Source organism: Cynara cardunculus, assembly GCF_001531365.2.
Source record: "Cynara cardunculus var. scolymus isolate 2C chromosome LG 13, CcrdV1, whole genome shotgun sequence".
NCBI lineage: Eukaryota > Viridiplantae > Streptophyta > Magnoliopsida > Asterales > Asteraceae > Cynara > Cynara cardunculus.
In genome coordinates, this window is record NC_037540.1 from 4938629 (window position 1) to 4960052 (window position 21424).

Genomic DNA, 21424 nt, shown 5'->3' on the forward strand with positions numbered 1-21424 from the left:
ATGAATTAATTTATTAGAAAGAAATGATATTTTTGTTTTAGAAAAAGTGCAGGAAGAAAAAGGCAGGGGTGGTCCAAAAGCAGTCAACTAGAATTAGGTCAACCTTCCTTCCATGACCCACTTGCTTTTTTGTAATCAAAGATGCCTTCTTGTTTCATTTCTTTATTATTTTTTTATTTGGGTTTTTTAAATTCAAAAATATTTAATAAAAAAGATAATCTTTGTTTTTTTCTTAAATAAATATCACATTTTCTGATTCCTTTTTTTTTCCATTTTCTCTACACATCATCAATTATCAGTATTATTTGTTATCGAACAAAATAATACCTATTTTAACTTGATTTTTATTTTGATCAACTGAGTTTCATATGAATTTTGGTCAAATTATTTTCAAAGTAAAAAAATGAATATGTGATCATTTTTTTAATCTGTATTTAGTTATGAAAAAAACATGTAAATCATAACTAAGACAACAACTTATTGACTTATTCCGATGTGGCGTCGGTAATAAGTACTTTTGGATGTTTGGATAAACAACTTATACCGGTGTCAAACCGGTAATAAGAAGTTTTTGAAGAAGTTAAACTTTCTGACTTATAATAAGTTGATAAGTGTTTTTGTAGAAAAACATAAGTTGTTTCAAATAAGCAATCCCAAACACCCCCCTAAGCTTAAATATCACTAAACCTCGTAACATAACACCTATTGATCTATTTATGATTCTTGTTGAGTAAATACAGGTTGAGTTTATATTAATTAAACATTAATTTCATATATTATTATATTTAAACTAAGATTGGTGATAAGAAGATGCCAAGAAAAAAAATATGAACTTAAATTTAAGAACAAACTCAAGAACAAGAGATGATATATGGCAACCAAGTATACATTTCGACTTCTGTCGCCATTTTGACTTTGTTGATTCTGCTATTCGAATTCAAACCCAGATTCACATACCCATTTAAAAACGGGTTTGAAACGATATTAAAATATTACAGATTCAGATTTCGGATTTTTATTGATTAATTAAACAAAAAAGTGAAAAAAGAAATGAAAGGGGAAAGAAATAGTAGCATGATCACATGACAAGGTGATAACAATGGGTTGGGAGTTTCCAAATTCTTAAAGGAAGGACCACAAGGTTCTTACCATATAAATTTACAAATGGTCCCATTTGACCTCAACCTCCATATGGTCAAAGGATCTCCAAACACTCAATTTACCCTCCTTTTGCTCAAATTTTGTCCCCATAATTAAGCAAACCAACAAAAGGACTCTTATACATTTTGTTAGTATGTGAGGGTTTGAGAAAATGAGAGGTCATTGCTCTCATCCTTCATTCATAAGTGGTCCAAATTGACCATCGTAAAAAATTCATAGATTCTTGATATTACCTTGTACTTTCAAGAAAATGTTGTGGTTCTTTAGAGTCACGAAAGGTTAACGTGAAAGCTGTTTATAGCAAATTATAAGTTGTTTAACCACAAGGGTGGTGCCTGATTGGTTTAAGTTTGACTCCAAAGGTTAAAAATACCTGGAGGTCCCATGTTCAAATCCAAGGAAGAATAAAAATCCCCTTGTGGCCACGGAGGTTCAAATACGGTGACTCCGGGCTATCTGCAAAGCAGGTGGTCGTTCTAGGATTAGTCCGCTCGCATAGCGGGTTGGATATACAGGTCAATAAAAAAAATTATATTCGTTTATAATATATATATAGATAAACCTGGATATCCAACCCGTTATGCGAGCCGACTAATCCCAGGATGACCACCTGCTTTGCAGATAGCCCGGAATCACCGCATTTGAACCTCCATGGCCACAAGGGGATTTTTATTCTTCCTTGGATTTGAACCTGAAACCACCTGATACTTTTGATCTTTGGAGCCAAACTCAAACCAATCAGACACCACCCTTGTGGTTTATTCGGTTTTATATGGTGTTAATGAAAACGGTTTTATTTGATTAATAGTTCTCTAAACCAACGAGTTGAAGTTTTGTAATTTGGGACAAAAATGTGTTCCTTTGAAGCTATACAAATGCATGTGGTAGTGTTATGGAACTTCAATAAATTACGTTGGAGAAATCAAAACTTTACTGTAAGGGATTGTAAATCAGTTATTTACTTATTTCTAGAAATAAGCCACTGTCGAGGCATTATATGAGATTCTAATTTTATTTGAAACAATATAAATATAAATTGTCATCATCGTAGTGCTTGAAATGATCAAATTGTGGTCCAACGTATCATGGTTAGATCCTTTTTCATAACACTTATTTAGAACAAGACAAGATACTAACAGGTGAATACGTTCACCTCAATTTTGAACTATGTTTCGCTTAATCTACAACGTCGAGAATTTTCAGTTTGATATCTTTCATGTTATTTTATTTTATAGAATTTCATTAGGCTGTACATGTTAAGTATAACTGTACTTGAGATTTTTCTATTTTTTTCATTGATAAAAGATCAGTTTATGCATTTTTAAGCAGATTAAACTCGCCATTTTTTGTGTTAAGCACGCCATGAAATCAGATAACAATTTCTAGATGTAAAACATGCTAACTAAGCAAAACAAGTACATTTCAAAAAGAAAAATAAATATTAACACGAATTTTGATTTACGCATGTAGTAGATCAGTAATGAGTAATGATTACTAAAAAAACAATCATTTAACTGAGATATTAAATGAGTGTTTGGTTGGGGTAATAGGGGAGAAGGATGAAAATGAAAATTATCAATAGTATATTGTCTCAAGTAATGGAATATGCTATTACTGAGGGGTCGTTTACCGAATACTTAATAGGTAAGCATTTATCGTCAAGAATCACCACTCTTAGCTAATGGGGTAACATTCATGGTCATCAAAATGAATTAACGTAAGCGTTTATAACACGGTAATTTCTTACCGGGTAAGACTCTTAATCATTTCCTTCCCTCTTACAGGGCAAGATTTTCGCATCGGTTTTTATTATGTTCATCCAGTAAGGTAATTGAACCGGTAAAAGATAAATGTTCAGTAAATGACCCATTGTATATCATTAATAATATATGGTTTGATGTAATAAAATATGTCATTATAAGATACGTGTAATGAAATATTTATCAACAAATTGAAGTAGCAAATAGTACTCATTCTTATCTCTATTTCTCAACATTTTCATTCTTTAAAACAAACCAAACGATCCCCTTAAACTACTAAATCATAAATTTATAAGTGCCACTCAAACCATGATCAAATTCATTGTAATTCCTTTCAAAAAGTACAAACATGAAGAAAAAAAAAACAGTGATTGTGACGTAATGATTGAGACCCAAACGATCCCCTTAAACTACTAAATCATAAATTTATAAGTGCCACTCAAACCATGATCAAATTCATTGTAATTCCTTTCAAAAAGTACAAACATGAAGAAAAAAACAGTGATTGTGACGTAATGATTGAGACCCAAGAGATGTGGTGGAATGTCCCATCTGTCCAGGGTTTTTTTAGACGTCCATAACAATTGTAGTCATTGAGTTTATCAAAACTAATATATTACAGTTGCATTTTATCATATGATATAATCAAGACATAGCCTAAAACACCCCAAAAGAAGAATATAAGAACCATGCGATTGGCCATCTTCTGCAACATATAAATAGAATGCTCATATTTATTCCAAAAGTAATTATTTGACATATTTAGAGGGTTTTTTATACTATGAATTTGTCTACATCCTCGTGGTTTACAATTTTATTGTTGTCTTCATTCTTGTGATTTACAATTCAGTATTGTTTTCAAAAACTTATCACATAAACAAAAATAACAGTAAATTATAAGCCACAAGAACGTTTTTTGGAACCCCAAATACGAGTCATAATTTTTTACCATCCATCATGACCCTCTTGTACAGGTGACACATAAATGTCATATTATGTCAATGGGGGTACTTCATTTCCCACATCCCAAAAGCTCATTTGCCATGCTCATCCCAAAAGCTTCAGTTCTCTAGAAATTGGTCTTTTAGAAGTAATCCAAATCCTACTTAATTTGTTGGCCATACCATTGAAGCAAGTAACTACTGACATTAATTATGTACAAAAGATTCATCTACCTGCTCTGCTTCTAATGGAACATCATTCCTAATTAACCACCCACTCATTTAGTAGTCGATTGCCTAGAATATTAGAATCTGGCAACCATTTTGCTTCAAGATGATCAAAAAACATTCAAATCGCCTCGCAGCCCATCCACCGGCAAAAATTAACTGCTTCAAACCAATACTTGGGGACTATAATATCCCCAACATTTCACGCGCATCATCACAAATGCTTTATCCCAATTGGGATTGCTCCAAAGATGAGAGCTTCCCTTTCATTTACCTTAGTTGTGATTCTTCTTGCTTTTCTTCAGCATCATCGACAAGTTATCAATTGAATCACGGGCTGCATTTTTGCCGCCCATGAGCTGCTCTAAAGCCTCTGCAGCAGCATCCTTTTCTGCTTGTTTCTTGTTGTGACAAGGATGGCCCATAATCTGCATGCCATTGAATTCACAAATCGATCTAAACTGGTTGTTTGACAATTGGTTGGTCCTGTAGATTGGGGCGGCATAACCAGCCCTGCTAAGTAATGTTTGGAGTTGACTCTTGGAGTTATCCCCGCCTGGTCCACTTTCTACCCGGGAAACTAGTGGTGGTGGTGGTGGCACTGATGCAATATAAGGTTTTGAATTACTATATAGCACCTGATGGTTGAATACAAATCTGCCGTTACATTGATCTCCAGGGAGCAGCAAGCGCACGGCAGATAAAAGATCATGGTGGGTGTGCAAGTCCATTCTGGGATTCATCAGCTGATCCATAAAAAAGCTGAAATCATTAGACATAACAGACAAAATATACAAAATTCTATAGTTTATCAAGCATAAAGCATCATTGGGGTGAAGACAAAGGATTGTGTGAGAATAAGAGTTAAGGTGAGAAGCGTAAGAAGGAATTTGGACCCTTAATCACTTTTAATCTCAAACGAACCCATGAATTGCGCTTTAGAAGGGAACTGATCCAGTGCTTCTCATTAGTGTTGATCTAGTGGAACTCTTCAATTAGGATTGATCCAAGGGTGGAGATCCTTGTTACCCTTCTCAACGTGACTCTCATTCTCACCAGAACCTAACCCTTGGGGTGAAAGCATCAAAGACATAATGTAAATAAGCATGGACATACAAAAATACAAATAATGCTCTTGGGTACTAAGGGTTGGGTTCCAGCGAGAACAACCTATTCTCGTGAGAACGTGAAAAAAGTGAAGGCATCAATGTATCATTGTACTGTGTGAAGGTTTGTTGTGAGAATTGTGAAATACATTTATACCGTGTGAAGTTTTGTCGTGAGAGCTGTGAAATGCATTTATATTGTATGATGGTTACAAAATTCACACAATATAACCTCCCAATACACAGTTGAAGGTGATGTGAAAGTTACAATCTTCACACAATATAACATAATATTCACACAATACGGTTTACACATGTGAGTACAAGTAATTTACAAGTAATTTTTCCAGTATGCACATGTGCATAACATGCACACATGCATAGAAACCAGAAAACATCTTCAATTACTTGTATGCACATGTGCATACTGCACAGATGAATGGTTATTAGAGTGTTCCTTAATTTTTCCTTCTTTGGGGGTTTTCCCTTGAACTTCACTCTTCACACAATATACAGGTATCTTCACTTGTTCTTGCCTTACAAAAGTGAACATTTCTCACACGATCCTGAATGTAGTTACTAATGCATAAACTTTTAAACCATCTCGGTTGTGACCTATGGTAGATGTAAATACTATGGACTTTACAAGTACCCTAGTTTAACTCTTGTTCACTTCCTTTCTTCCATTGTCTTCCTTTCTCTGTAAAGCCTAAACCTAAGTAGCTGGATAGTTCCGTGATTAATCTTAAAGAGTTCCAGAAATGTGTACAAGTGAACAAAAAATAATGGAGAATAAAGAAGTACGCACTTTACACTGAAATAATTCATCAAGCTCACGTCTTAAGCTTTGATACATTTCTGCTAATGCAGGCTCCATAAAGAACTCCAGGTATCCTCCTAACATTTTCAAGTGGCCATCCTGTTTGATAGAATGATGAATTAATAGGTTATATTCAGAGAGCATAAACCTCAAGAAAAAGGGGGGGAAGATGACTCACAATATCGCCTCTCAAAATGCTTCCACCAAAGAGGAGCAGCACTGAATCAGACACAGCTGTTGAATCTCGAAGAAAAATGGAGTTCACTTTGATCTTTTCATTGAAGACCAGCCATGGGTATGGAATTTTAGAATCACGTGCATTAACCGAGTTCTATAGATGAAATAAAAAGCATATAAAGTTACAGGTCATGGTGCACATATTTGACTGCATTCAAATGAAATAAACAAACAAGTGACGAAAAAACTACTAGACGGACGAACTTACAGAGTGTAGAAGCACCTGACCATCCTCCATTGTTTTCAGTGAGAATGACTTCTCGTTGTGCTGCAAGTAAGTTGATGTTGCCAGAGGTGAATTTAATGAAATGATAAATATGTGAAGTAATATCAATTACCATAAACAAATTAAGACGGCCTTTCCTAGACCGGTTAAAAAGATACAAGTTCAATATAATAAAGAAACAGTTTCACATACGTAAGTACTGTGTTTGCATCCATTATTTCACCAGAATGTCATACTGATATGAGAAGAAAAATAAAAAGCAGTTCCGTAATATAATTTTACGATAACTTTGGGTACATCATCAAAGAAATTTTACATATACAGATTACCCCAACCCCTATTGATTCCGATTAACCTGTCATCCTTCCGGCTAACAGAATGATCAATAGAAATCAAAATGTACTTCAGCAAATACAAGGAGTTTAGCTGAAACATAATCCAGAAGCCAGCATGCTCTGAGCTCGCATCATGGAACCAAAATCGAAAGGTCGTCTTCTTCACTCAGTCCACATCAATTACGCTTTCCATTACCACTCAATGATTACAGTGCCCAATACCACGAGCACTTTTCAGCCGGAAATGGTAGTTGAGATGGCCACTGAGTGTCACTTCAGGGAATGCTCTAAATGTCAGCTTTGTATGGTACAAGGCATCTATATGCATCTCCAAACATACCACTCATCATGTTTAATTCTATTTTCAGAGCATATGCCAACCAATATCTAGGTTTCTTGAACATATCGTGAACATATGATGGGATGAAAGTAAAATATATGCTTCAATCGAAAAACAATCAATACTACTTTGTAGTAATAGAACATTTCAAGAATTAGAGAGGAGATAAACATAAGAAAAGAGTAAATGAGAAATAGTAGATAAATATGAGAACTTGAGAGAGACATAGCAGAAGGATGCAATTACTTGTTGATGGAAAACAAAACAGCTGCAAAACAATGTCCTGTAATGCTGTGTGCATTTAGGTGCATTAGCAGCTGTTTTCTAAGCATCATCAATTACTATGTTAATCAATCGAACAAAATTAATGCAGGTATTTAAGTACTTTGGTTGCAGTAATTGTTGTAGGTCAAGTATGCAAGTGACAATGTAATTTATATTTTAGTATCAAACTAGAAGAAACCAGCAAAGTTCATGACTACATCATCTATTTTGCCTTGAGCCGAACATGGCTTACCACGACAGAGCAAATTCCTGGATACAATCCGTAGCAGATAACTGCCCGAAGGAGATTCTCATCATAGCTCCAAGTGTTGTAAATGGGTGTGTTGCTGTCGATAAGACCGGTATCCTTGAGCAACGATTGAAATTCCCTACGGAGAGAATCAATAGCTTTCATTGACTGTGCGGAGAGAAAATTTTTCCAACAGTATTCGTAACCAGTAAGACCATATTCAGCTACTTTCCAACCCTCATACGCCCTGACAAGAGCAAGATGGTCACTGTAATCACAGGAAAATTGTGCTTTCGCTGCCTCTGCCAACTGTAAAAAGAAAAAGAATCACATAGATGAATCAGAATGATTTCTTTCCTTTCCTAAAATAATATCCAAATTCAAATGGCATCCTTCTTCCACTGTCTGGCCCCCCTTCCCTATTAGGATAGGGTTACACCAAGAGCCAGCATCCAGTCCTTATATTTTGGCTTTAGTTATGGATGACCTCAAAAAGGAATGCAAAATGATATACCAAGTGCATGCTTTTCTCCAATGGTATCATGTTGATGACAAGTCTAGGCAACGTGTTAAATAAATATTTGTGCATACAGAAACTATCTTGGAATCTAAGAGTTTAAGATTAAGCCGGACCAAAAAGAATAAATGAAGTGCAACATTATGGTGCAGATAAAGGAGCAGAAGATGTCGTAAGCCTGTCCAAATATGAAGTAGTTAGGAAATTTATCTTCCTTTATTTGATATAGTAGTACATAAGGATGAAGAGACCAAGGGGGTAATATTCGATGGTTCATAAGGACAAAATGGAAACACGTTTCGGGAGCCTTGTGTTCAGAATGCCATTTAAGCTCAAGGGTTGGGTTACGATGAGAATGGAAGTTATGGTGAGGAGGGTAAGAAGCCATCATCACCCTTGGATCAATCCTAATTGAAGATCAACAATAATGCAGTGCACCAGGATGCAACGGATCAATTCCCGTGAGAAGCGCAATTCACGGGGTGGGGGTGAGATTAAAAGTGATCAAGGGTCCAGATCCCTTCTTACGCTTCTCACCTTAACTTCTATTCTCACACGATCCTTTGTCTTAACCTCAAAAGGTTAGCTCTATATGACAGCAATAAGACTTGTTAAGAATTATGGGACAGAATGTTGGCACAGATAGACAAGACGTATCTAGCAAAATGCGAAAATTGAGGTGGACATACAGCCTCGAAATATACAGAAGATTTGTGTTGCATCTATAGATAACTGAGCATGTCTGCTTCTTCTAGAAGAAGAGACTGGTAACAAGAGGTCGTTGAAAGAGGCAAAAGTTGACTAAGATCACACATGGACAAGTAGGAAAGGATTTGAATGGATGCAATATACTGAAGCAGTTGGCTATAGGTACGCGTGCAACAAAGGATGTTATTCATGTCCTGCAACCCTGTGGGTTTCAGATATTAATATTTCTGTTTGTTTTCCATCTTTAGTCAGTCCCAATTATTTTCATGTTGGTGTGGCATATATCAAGATCTAAAAGATTTGTTGATGTTGGTGTAGCATATATCAAGATCAAAAGATTTTCACTGTTCCACAGTAGACATAATAAAGAAACGATCTATCAACTTCCTATTTCACAAGAGTAAACCACCAACCCTATTAGTCCAGCATCACATTTCATAATACTGAAAAGGCATCACATTCTCCTCCTATTATATTTGTTTATTTATAATAATAACTCCCCTCACAAACTAATCTGGTTTGTATAAACCTTTGTCTTCTTGCAACAGGTATCTCTAACATAATTTTTGAAGGCACTACACCTTTTAATTCAAATAGAAAGGTTTTTCTCTGTGACAATTATGACAAAACAACCAAAGGGCCCAGCGGTATCCGGTAACCCAGCCTTTCTAAAGGTCAAGGGTTTCAACCTCACCAAGGCGAGGTGTGTTTGTGTGAGTTCCATTTGTCATATATAATAAATATTATAAACTTAAAAGATTACTACGACAAAGCAGTATGTTAATCAAAGGAAATTGCAGAGAAGAAAATAGAACAAGTAGTAGCTAAAGGGTAGTTGCAAGATTCAGCATGAAGGTTAAATGCTTGGTCATATCAAAAAATCATGAAGATGATATTTACAGACTATAGACTGCAAGATCAAAGGGGAGAACAACGATTCTCTTCAAGACTAACATTCTAAAATGACAATAGTTCGATAATTTTCTGCAATACTGAATGATTAGAAAGAGATTATAGCCCCTAGGACATAATTGTCAAACTGCTATTCATAATATCAGTACACCTAAAGCATCTTCTGCCTGAGGAGAAGGATAACCTTTTGTATAACTACACAAGTAGCAGCCTTCCCTATTTTAAGCCATTCAAAAAAAAATGTGCAGACAGAGAAAATTGTTTTTATGAAGCAGATTGAACAACCAAAATAAACCTCACATAATCGCAAAACACCATGACATCTTCACATTTTAGGACATGAAAAAATACAGGCTGTTGAAAGCAACAGTGCAGATGTGACAGTAAAGAATAGCAAGCAGCAGAAATCCTCTGAAGATTCTATTCCTTGCCCATAAAATGAATAGGGTGGCTCCCGACATAGCAATGATACAACCATACAACGGGTGTGTATCGAAGTAAAAACCATACAAGTATTCCAGGGAAAAAGAAAGGTGACTCACATCCTTCTTGTCTAGAGGTGCCAAAAAAGGATCTCTGACACTAAGACCAGCAACAACTGTCAGTATAGGGTCCAGGCAATAAAGAATCGCACCCAGTATAAGCATCTTTCCAAGTTTGGGCTCCACCGGAAGCATTGTCAAATAACGACCTGTCAAGGCCTCAAATACAGGTTAAATTACCGAAACTACACCACCTCAATATCAGAATGGAGCATACAAAAATCCACATACCCAATACAGTCAGATTTTCACTCTCATCTAAAGCACCAATAATCTTGAGATACTCGATGGCATTTTGAACCTACAAACGACCAATAACCAAACAATTATTGATAGGTGAAGAAAGTGGATATGATGTACTTCATAATGTTTAGACAATACTTTGAAATATGAGGCTGAGCTTTACCGCTAATAACTCAGGTGACTGTAAAGCCTTAGATAAGAATTCAGAAATACTTCCTAATTTTAAACTTTTAATTTGGAGACACAGTGATTGCAGAGGCGTCCTCAGTATTTCTGCCAATTGATAATCTGCAAAAGCATCATAGACACATCTAGGATATAGATGGTAACACTCTCCTGGTTGAACACGACCGGCTCGTCCTCGCCTCTGTATATCCAGTAGAGAAAAAAGAAATCAATGCACTCGTATCAATCACTTCAGTGTTTATAGAAGCAATACGAATAGCCCAAGTGCTGAAACAAGCAAACATGTTTCTATTAGTCTTATCAAAAGAACATGCTTCTGTAGGAAATGAAACCACTATTGGGTTCCAACTACAATAGCCACACAGAGGTAACTCAGTTTACATGAGCAAACAATGTAAATTGAGGAACTAAACGCCTCAAGTCTAGTTGCAAAATGTCCTGAACCGATAGAATCTAGGATAGGAAAAAGTAAATAATCAATAGTGCCCTCAAAGTTTTTGATAGCCAAAGCATCATTCACTTAAACCACAATCTAAATTCTTACATAAACAGATAAATACAAAATTCATCCAGTAACTGATATCAGGCAGTATAAAAAACCAAGATTATTCGAAATTCTGAAGTAGAGAAGATATCAAGGAACAGGTATATTACTGAAGGTCGTACTAGCAGAAGTGCAGAACAGATCATAGTAGCTAATACAGTCAAATACTCAAAGAATAAAAAGTTGTTCTTGAACTACCAAATCATAAAATCTCATAAGTATTCTTGTAATATATTCTGGTCCGGTTGAGGTATGATGCCTAATAGAAAATCAACAACGAATCCAAGTTCTTCTCTGCGCATCACTAAGATCTGAAGCAAAAAAGAAACTTACTTGTTTAGCAGAACCCTTAGATATCCATGAAGGAAGCAGGCAAGGGGTATTGTTTAGAGCATCATACGATGTCTCTTTGGCCTTTCCACAGTCGATAACAAAAACCACATCATCTATTGTGATACTGGTTTCTGCCATATTTGTAGCCAAAACTATTTTCCTCACCCCAGCTTCTGGCCTTTCGAATATTAACCTCTGTAAGCATAGCAGGAAAAAAGATATGAAAAACCTTCAAATTACGAATCTCAAAGAAAATAGATGAGATTTTTACCTCGAAGAGGCAATTAAACATCACTACATCCAACAATAGTCACAAGGTTATCGCTTTAAAGTTTACTTGATCAAACAAACCAACTACAGATAGTCCAATTATAAACTTTTTAGTTTTTAAACCACAAATTTATGGTTAGATGAATACTTTATACCATCTTTCAGGTTATGATTCCACTCTCCGTACACCAAAATTCATGTGAACTATCAATTAAGAAAGCAGAAAAGGTCAAATTTAGTGCTAAAGAGGAAAACATTGAAGAAACAAACGAGTTCCATGTTTTTGAATTAGGTAAGCTAATGTTGAAGATGACAAAATTCTCAAGGCCTACTTCTGCAAAATCTTTATGGCTCTCTTCCTTAAAAATTTAAAAGGACAGCAGACTTGGAAAAGCAAAGCTGTCAATAGACCAAAGCCTCGTACTTCCTAATCCATTCCGACTATCTGTGTGATTTGCTTTGCAGCTAGTCTTGATCTTCTGGTTCGACAGTACTTTCTGAAGTAAATTACAAAAACTGTACCTCGGACTGTCCACCAAATCCTAATTTTGACATTTTTGGTCTACAACAGAATTTTCCAAATGCATTGGTCCCTCCCTCAATCAACAGTAACCAAACACCATTAAAAAGGTCATGTGCCAAGTGCCATTCACATGACTTGCATTTAGGGACAAACATTAATTTAATAAAATGTCAATAAATAAATCCCTCATACCTTACCTTCATCTTGCCCCATCAAATCTGCCCACCCCCTTCAACCCTTTCCTTTCCCAGGCACTCTTTTCTTTCCCCTTCTTACCCATGACGAAGAAAACAGGAAGACGCATATTGGTTTCAATTATCATTTCACTTATGTATTTCAATTTTCAATTTTTAATTCTAATTACATCTTTTGACTTCAATTTCAGTATTGTTAGTCTTGTTTCCGCCTGTGTGATTGCAGGCAATGAGGTTGAGAATTTTGTCCCTTAAATGTAAATCACTAATCTGGTCAATTTTTCCTTCTACAGTCCACTGTTGTGCTCACATAGTGACACTGTGTAACTCTACCTCAAGCCTCGCATCCATTGCTGCTTCTATGCAAAATCAAGGCCCAATACTGTTGGCCATGATTGGTCTTTTTTCTGGTTGATTTTCTTCCAAGCAATTCTCAGCTAATTCTACTAACACTTTATTCTTCAAGGCAAAGGGATGATATTAGAAGCTAACATGACACACAACATTGCAGGCAATGTGTATGCCTCTATGTGTATGTTTCAGCCTTAGTGTATGTCTGTATGCCATTCCCTGAATTGCTTGTTATTTGTAGTTACAATGACATCAAACTGGTACAGCTCATCTGTTAATTCTTAATTTAGGTTTTTGAATTTAATCTCAGTTGGCTTTCCTGGAATTCTATTGGTTAGTATTTGATCTTATGTTTTTTAATTGTCGTCAATGAAATTAGCCATAGGCATTACCAAGTCCCACACTATCAAATAGTTACAAACTCAAGTATACCCCCAAACATTAGGAGTCTAATCTCCACAGATAAGCTTGGGAAATTGGAGCGAATGAAAGTGAATGTTGTCTCTGTGGTTGAGCATTCCAGATGAAATAATGATGCCAACAAGCTCAAAGTTTCCAATGGGGGAAGTAGTGGAAGAAATAGAACCAACAGGAGGAAAGAAGAGAATGGTTGTACAATACATGGTGGGGAGAGAGAAGGGAGAGTGGTTGTAGAATACAGGCGATAGGCAGGAAGAAGAGAGTGGTTGAAGAATACAGGGGTAGGGAGGGAGAAGTGGAGCTGTGTGTGTAGAGAAGGGGTTGAGGCGAGGGAGGGGAGAAGGAAGGGGAGTAGAGGGGTTAGGCCATCCTTAGGAAAAGTAAATAATATATGTGTAACTAACATGGTTTTAAAAATCCTTTGAGGTGTACACCTCGAGGCGAGGTGGCCAGAAAGCCTAATGAGGTGGTGCCTCTGCTGGGCTATTTGGGTCATATGCCCTGCAACACTGAGGTGGCGAGGCGGGGGGCTGAAGCGTTAGGGTAAAAATAACCCAAGATTTATAGAATAGCTCACTTTCTCCCTCACGTTTTCCCTCTGCTTGTAACTCTCCCCCTCACATTTCCCTCTCCCCGTCTGCTTTCTCCTCCAGTTCTCCCATCTGTCCCAGTCGTGCCCTAGGCCCTCCTTTTCCCTCTGCTAGTTTGCCCTCCTCCAGTTGCGACCTAGGCACTCCTCCCTCTGCTTGTACATTCTCATGCAGATTGAAAAGCTCCCTAGGCTAGTATACCCTCCTCCAGTCACGAGCTAGGCATTGCGACTTTGCTGCTTCTCTATATATGTGACTTTAATTTGCTTGTTAATGTAAAATAAATCAAATCTTCAAATAATAATTACATATTTACATATATTAATATATCATGAAACTTTACTAACAGTATTATGATTTTAAAATACTATTATCAGATATATCCTCGCCAGAGAGATTACCGTTGGCAATGCAGGCAGCAAGAAAACTAACTTAAAAGAGCCTCTCCAAATAGTAGTCAAACTCAAACTCACACTCAAAACTCATGTGCCTCGTAAAACCAGCACGAACTAATTAACTCACAGCTCACATATTACATGCCACAGGTTGTATACATCATGATTAACAAGAAGACTTTTGCAGCAAACTAGACTGGGACTTGAAGTTGCATAACCCCTGCTGAAGGGTAGAAGCCACGAGAAACATCCTTCCATGCTCTCCTATCTAATGCCTACTCCTTTGATAGTGCAAACTATAAAGTTGAGGTGGAGAAACTGTGATAATCTACACAGAAGGCTAAAGACCTATGTGTCCCACTAATACAGCCAAACTGGACATAAAGAAACTGTCGAACTGCAATGAAGGTAGAAGTGAAAATCTTCTGCATCCGACATGGAAGATAATAAATAAGTAGCTCCAATTGTATAAACAACAAAATGTAACTATAACTCAGCTTCGTCCATTTATTATTCTTGAGTCTGCATCCAGGGTTATATTTGCTTTAAACACAATTTTTTGGTACCTCCACCGACTTTGTAAAACCCAATAAAAAAAATTAAGAAGTCCAATTAAAAGGTAATAAGCAAATGCAACACTCATTAAAAACTATAAAAATGAACACATGACTACCTGCTCCGAGCTGCCCATAGAACCATGGCATGCAAGCAACAAAACTCGACTTGGATCCCCCAGTAGAGGATGTGCTTGTAGCTTGTCCTTCAGAGAACTTATGTCATCCCACCCGGTCATAAATACTAAAATAGCACCAGGATTTTCATTCTCACACATACTGCATAGTAAGAATTCTATGAGGTTGAAACCTATGCAGTCGGGATTCCAACAAGACATAGATTCCTGTGTCTGTTGGCTGAATTCCTTAAAATCAGCCGATCCAAGTGCCTCCTATTTTCGTTTTCAAAATAAAGCATCAGAAACACAAGCACATGAAAGAATGAAATGCTTTCGAATAAAATCATATACCTCAACAGCTGAGGCAATTTGGCTTTTCCTCTTTCTTATAACTTGTTTATTAGATTTCCATGTTCTATCCTGACCATAATCATCAATTTGATTTTCTGCTGTTAATCTGTATCCGGTTTTTTCCAGAACATCTTCAAGAAAATAGGTATGAACTGGGTGCGTGAAACCCTACAGGCAATGAGATAAGAACTCAGTTACAAGAGCAAAATTATCTCACCCTAGATCTTAATATTAAAGTAAAGACTTGGTAGAACATAAGACTGAACCAATGGGTCATATAGGTTAGACACAATTAGATCATTGAATAGTTATTACTGGGATACAACACCACAGATCAAACCTTTCACAGCCTCTAAAATTCAGAGACTTGTGCCCCAGGGCCTCCTCTCAGCTTCTCTTATTCATACCAACGCAATAATAAAGGGGACAACAGACATAATAGTAACAGCGCAATATTCCTTTGTTCTTGAAGCCAATAAGTTTTCTTTAACATGTTAGCCATCATTCAAATAAACATCAGCAGAATCAAGCTCATAATAGATGCTAATGCCTTTGTATTTAACCAGTATTGTACTTACTGGTATGTGATTACGAAATAAATGGAAGCAATTCAATATTTCAAGTTAGGGGGTGATTCTCCCTTATGATCCTAGTTCTTCATTTATTAGTAACCAAACCCAACAAGCCTCGCATGTTATACCCGGAAGTGGGGTGGGGGTGGGATGTACCCTGACCTGGCTTCTACCGCAATGAGCAGAGCGACTGTTTCGGTAAGGACCCCCCAGCTTGTGCAAAGTGTAGTTCTTCATCTTTTAGAACAACCTTATATAATAGACAGAAACTCGTCCCTTCGTCAAATCAAATGGATGTAATATTTTACCACCACATATAGTATTTGAGGAGTCTAAGTTTGTAAATTCAGAGAGAAAAGCCATACAAGCTCAAATAATGGATTTGAAACAACTCTTTCCATAAGTGCCTGACTCATGCCTTACACTATGCATATACTTGATGAGAGCTAAATATGCAGACAAAAACCATGCACTACCGGAATCTGGACCAATGGAACACCACCAAAGTAGGAAGAAAAGAGCTCTGCATCCAGGGTTGCACTCATCAAAATAAGCCTCAGTTCTGGCCGACGAGGAAGTAGTTCTTTCAGAACAATGAGCAGAAAATCTGTCAGCAAGCAAGCATTTTAACACTTCATTTCAATTTTCACATCCAGAATTATAAATTTGTAAAAACTCACTTACCTTCATTCATGCCACGCTCATGAATCTCATCTACAAGAACATGAGTCACACCCTTCAAGTTTCTATCAACTAGTAATTTTCTCAACAAAATTCCTGTGGTGCAGAATAGCAGGCGGGTATCTCTTCCTTTTATACCCTCTAACCGAACTCTATATCCAACCTTCAAGAAAAAAGAATAGGTTTAAAGAATATAATGACAATGTCAATGTGCATTGAAGATCCCCAGCATGGTAAAACTTACAGTTTCACCCAACTTCTCTCCTCTTTCACTGGCAATTCTTTCGGAAACAGACATCGCAGATATACGTCGAGGCTGAGTACATATGATACTACATGTGGCCCCACGACCAGAATTAATCTCTGATTCTAAAATGAACTGGGGAATCTGCGTTGTCTTCCCACAACCAGTTTCACCTGAGATGATAACAACCTATAAAAAGTATATATTATTTCAATATGCATCAAGATCGTCTTATGAAGACGATGACATTAAAATTTCTTGTAGTTGCTAAGCTGTCAATAACATATTTTCATTTAAGTCAAAGACCTTCCAGCCTAGTGGTAAAGGCTTGGGCATGGCATAGTCATGAACCCGAGTTCGAGCCCTGGRARKGGAGTGTTGGCGACATTTAAGTGGGGCCATGTTTAGCCTCCAAATTTGCCGGGGATTAGTCGGGCTTTGGCCCGGACACCCTTACAAAAAAAAACATATTTTCATTTAAATCAGCTATCCTCACATAAATGCTTAAGTTTAACAATGAAAGGCATGTTCTAAAGAAAAATGGATTAGGAAACCTTAACCTTACAATGAAGCTGGAGTTGGCAACTCATAAAACAACTTTGGTGATGAAAACATGCACATCAAAAAGCATCAAAAAAAATTCATGAAAACGAGCCAATTCACATGTTGAGGGGAGGCAACCGATCAACTAAAATTAACAAAAAATCATACTATGAAATACCTGATTCTGTGAAATTGCATTCAATATTGCATCTTTCTCTTTGTAAGCAGGGAGACTTCTACGAAACTCTAGCATCTTGAAACCTTCTGAAGATTCCTATAACAAATGAACATTTTTCATAATAGCATTTGTAATTTTTAACATATCCAATCTTTAGATTCACATAATAAACTTTGGTGTGGCAGGATTCTGATATTCTGATATGTAACATTTTAACAGCAAACAAAGAATGACTAACGTCAAAAAAGATTTAGAACAATATAGTATGTTGCCAAGTTATACAAAAAAAACGATCATTTTATATATACCTGCCAAGCTCGTTGCTCAGTCTGCAGTTGCATGCTCCTTCGCCAAAGGACTTTCTCCATTGCAGCTTTGCTCTGTGGAAGCACCTCTGGTTGCTCAAAGAGTCCTTCATCAGTAGCAATGCTCCCGCTGCTACTTGTCCTCCAAAACAAATTATCTTGAGAACCCTTCATACTCCTGGCCTTGTGAGAAAGGTATTCCCTGAGATGAGCATCAACTCTCCTTTGCAACCCCTGAGATACGGACACCTGCTAATTCTGGAGACTTTCAGTATGATACATGTAAACATCGGCAATTAACAGGTTAATAACATATTAAAAGAAACTTGTATCAGCTTAAAATTACTAAGATAAAGATAAGGAAGACTGACACCTGATAGTTCTGAAGTTTTCCAGTATGACACCTTCAGATGTTTAAAGATGGGCGTGCAACATAGTAAAATCAAGGAACATGCATAAGCATAGACTTTTTTAACTGAAGTGGATAAAACAATTGATGTCCACTACTCAACTTATATTAAAATAGTTAAATAACAAAAATAAGTAAAAAAACAAACAGGTGGACAGTTCGGAATTTCCGATCATATACACGAGCTTTAGTAAGCCTATCCTGCTAACATCCTTATAACTGTGAAAAGAATTAAGCAAGCATGATTTGTAGGAATTACCTCCCTCTGTGGGCGTTTATCGTCCAGATCAAATCGATAGTTTGGCAAAGGAAGCTTGCTAACCACAAGCACTTTGGCATACAAATGGCTGCCAAGAATTACAGTCAAAAGGTTATTTAGTCAACAATACATAAAGAGGCACACACTAATTCTTAAAGTGATAATAATACCTATGCAAACCCATTCTAGTTGCCAGGGCTGCTATTTGGTCATAATCACGTCTGTCCTTTTTTTCCCTTGAAACCAGCTCTTGTTCATCCTTGCTGTGCACTAGTGTTGTTAGCCTCCACTTCCAAGAATCCATATCAGATGTGGAAGCACCCTGGAAATATTAAAAGAACATTAAAATACAACAGCAAGAAAACGCAGCAGAGATGTAGGAAATGCATGCCCATCAATAACCGCATGTGCGCACATAAGCTACCATTTACTAATTAGAAGACTTCAACCAACAAATTACAAATGCGTCATGCAAATGCAACTAAACAATGACCCACAAAAATTTGTTTTTTATCACTGACATATAAAAACTAAACTTATGTAAGACACAACACAGCAAACATAGCATATGACACAGAACAGAATCAAACAGATTGAACAACTGAAGTTGGAAGAGATAACAAGACCAGACCCTATATCCAGCAGTTTGCCATGTAAGCAATACACATCAGCACTTTATTAGATTCAAATGGTAACTGCACAACTTCTTGGTTCTAGAATTTATATACGGATACGGTTGCATTGCAAATAAGTTCAATTAGAACCCATTAGCTATATCATGCAATTTGACTTTCATCCCTGCCATTATAATAAGTGGATACTGAATACCAAACATTCAAAGCAGATAAATATATCACTATGTAACTTGCGAACAACACAATGGGAACTCATTCATACAGAAACAGATGATAAATTAAAGACAAGCAAAGGACTATAAAAGAGAAGCTTCTTATCAAGTAAAAGTCCAAGAACTCAAATCTTGCGGCCAAGGGACCATTTAATCGTCTCAATATTGGATGCTTTGGCATCAAAGAGCGAAAGGATCAAGATGTGATGAAACCAAACGCCTAGGATTTTATTCGAGTGGAGCAGGTTTTAGGCAATGTGCGTATCCCCTTCTTTACAACTATTTTAGAAGATACCACATAAGCATCGGCATTGTATTTATTGCAATATGTGAATGATATCCAGATTCAGACATCCAGGGATGTCAGAGTTAGATGAGTGAATAGTATCAGGTAGACATGGCCATCAGATTTAGTTGTATCCTCTCTTTCCAGGCTCATCTATATGATAGCTACTGTCATGTTAACTTAAGTAAAAGGGACCATGTTGAATTGACAAACCAGAAATCATCCGAAGCTCTATCCTTGAGGTATCAACTTTAAAGTTAACCAAGGGTTAGCCTACTTTCCAATTGGTCAAAGCAAAATTTAATGTTTCTTGCAGTGTCATAACCAATATAGGTGGTTCAAGGACAGGATTAGTAGATAACAGAGAACAGAAAAATAACAGTGTGACAACATACTGCTATGAAATCCCAACAGCAACTCATCCTATAGTCCTCCGACCATTTAGGGTATCCTGTGATGCTGTAACCTCTGTATGATTTCTTGAGTTCTTGCTATATTTATCATTGATTACTTTCTATGATTTTCTAAAATTGCACGCACTGATGCTACGTCCTGAGGGTTTTGTGAACCATAGAGTGTGAATATCACCTAAGAAAGACACGAAGATCCAATAGAACTGAGGAAACAAGCATACTACTAAACACTCAAATCTGTAATAAACTCAATTACATTCTTAGCTAAACTACATTTCTAAATTTCAATACACTCCAAGAAATAAAAACTCACGGTGGGAATAGAAGGGTCTAATCCGCGGTAGGTAACTTCTTCCGAGACGTCATGGACCTGTGATTTTTGGTGTTGTTGGTTGGGAGGCAAGTAAGGATAAGAAGTCCCTAAACTATTATTATTAGTGTGAGATGACTTAACAAAAGAATTGTTGGCAACAACAGCACGGGAAGTAGAGGAGATATCAGGGGAAGAGGCAGAGGAAGTGATGACGGAGCGAAGGCGGTGGTGGGGAGGCACATACACGGAGCCGTACGAAGACGTACGCGGTATATCCTTCATCGCCGTACTCGGTGGGGATAATGAGGTTTTATCAAGGGCTTTAGGGCACGAAAAGTGGAAAGTGGTGGCGTATTGCAGAAAAAGGAGTTGCATCCACACTTCGTTTATTAGTCACCGCGCCAAGATGGTGGTGCGTGGTGGGTAGATCGTCGGCAACGGCAGCGCCGACGTCGGTAACAGTAGTGGTGGTGCTGATTGATGGTGAATACGGTTGACTGTTGAAGAGGGTTTGGGTTTGTATTTTGCACCTACAATTTTGGTGCTCGTGTGAGTGAGATCTCTGACCGTATTATCTACGTTAAGTTTAGAGTTCATTACAGTTTTGGTCCCTGTATTTTGTTCAAAATTACGAGTAAAGTGCCTAAAATCCGTTTATTATGGATTTAGTCCTTGTGGTATTCATTTTGTTGGTCCCCTCTACGCTCTTAGCTGGTACCGTTCAAAATTGAACGTTAAATAAGGGGTATTTTAGTCTTTTTACTACTTACTTGAAAAAATCATATTCTAAGATCCAATCATGAATCGCCACATGACTTTTTACTTTGACCAGGTCTCATCAATTTTCACCGTCAGTAAATCTCTTCCCATCTCACCCCCCATTAGTTATCGTCATCGACTTCTATCTCCTTCACACCAACCCTCGCCCAATTGTATCCGATAAAACCCCTTTCC

General features: G+C 37.0%; 1 protein-coding gene across 4 annotated transcripts; it reads right to left on the reverse strand.

Moving 5' to 3' along the window:
• Positions 1 to 3904: 3904 nt before the first annotated feature.
• Positions 3905 to 21000, reverse strand: LOC112524193 (DExH-box ATP-dependent RNA helicase DExH5, mitochondrial). Of its 4 annotated transcripts, none has more exons than XM_025133915.1 (19): positions 20471 to 21000; positions 18782 to 18933; positions 18612 to 18699; positions 17947 to 18192; positions 17639 to 17734; positions 16918 to 17106; positions 16677 to 16836; positions 16469 to 16599; positions 15421 to 15588; positions 15070 to 15342; positions 11654 to 11848; positions 10754 to 10957; positions 10579 to 10648; positions 10348 to 10496; positions 7672 to 7977; positions 6462 to 6521; positions 6195 to 6347; positions 6005 to 6115; positions 3906 to 4836 (listed from the first exon to the last, which is right to left on the reverse strand). In XM_025133915.1, the coding sequence occupies exons 1-19, from the start codon at positions 20843 to 20845 to the stop codon at positions 4366 to 4368; spliced, it is 3597 nt and encodes a 1198-aa protein (XP_024989683.1). In that variant the 5' UTR covers positions 20846 to 21000; the 3' UTR covers positions 3906 to 4365. The 4 variants fall into 4 exon arrangements, with proteins under 4 accessions (XP_024989685.1, XP_024989683.1, XP_024989682.1 ...); XM_025133914.1 differs by having other exon boundaries at positions 17947 to 18195; XM_025133916.1 differs by having other exon boundaries at positions 4729 to 4852; positions 17947 to 18195.
• Between the last annotated feature and the right edge of the window lie 424 nt (positions 21001 to 21424).

Bases quoted from the DNA above. Each gene is read 5' to 3' on its own strand.
- LOC112524193 (XM_025133914.1), bottom strand. From the start codon at position 20,845: ATGCAACTCCTTTTTCTGCAATACGCCACCACTTTCCACTTTTCGTGC. The intron at 18,196-18,611 runs GTAATTCCTACA...CTCCAGAATTAG, and splicing joins ATAAACGCCCACAGAGGGAG to CAGGTGTCCGTATCTCAGGG. The intron at 15,589-16,468 runs GTAGTGCATGGT...CATTGCCTGTAG, and splicing joins TTCCATTGGTCCAGATTCCG to GGTTTCACGCACCCAGTTCA.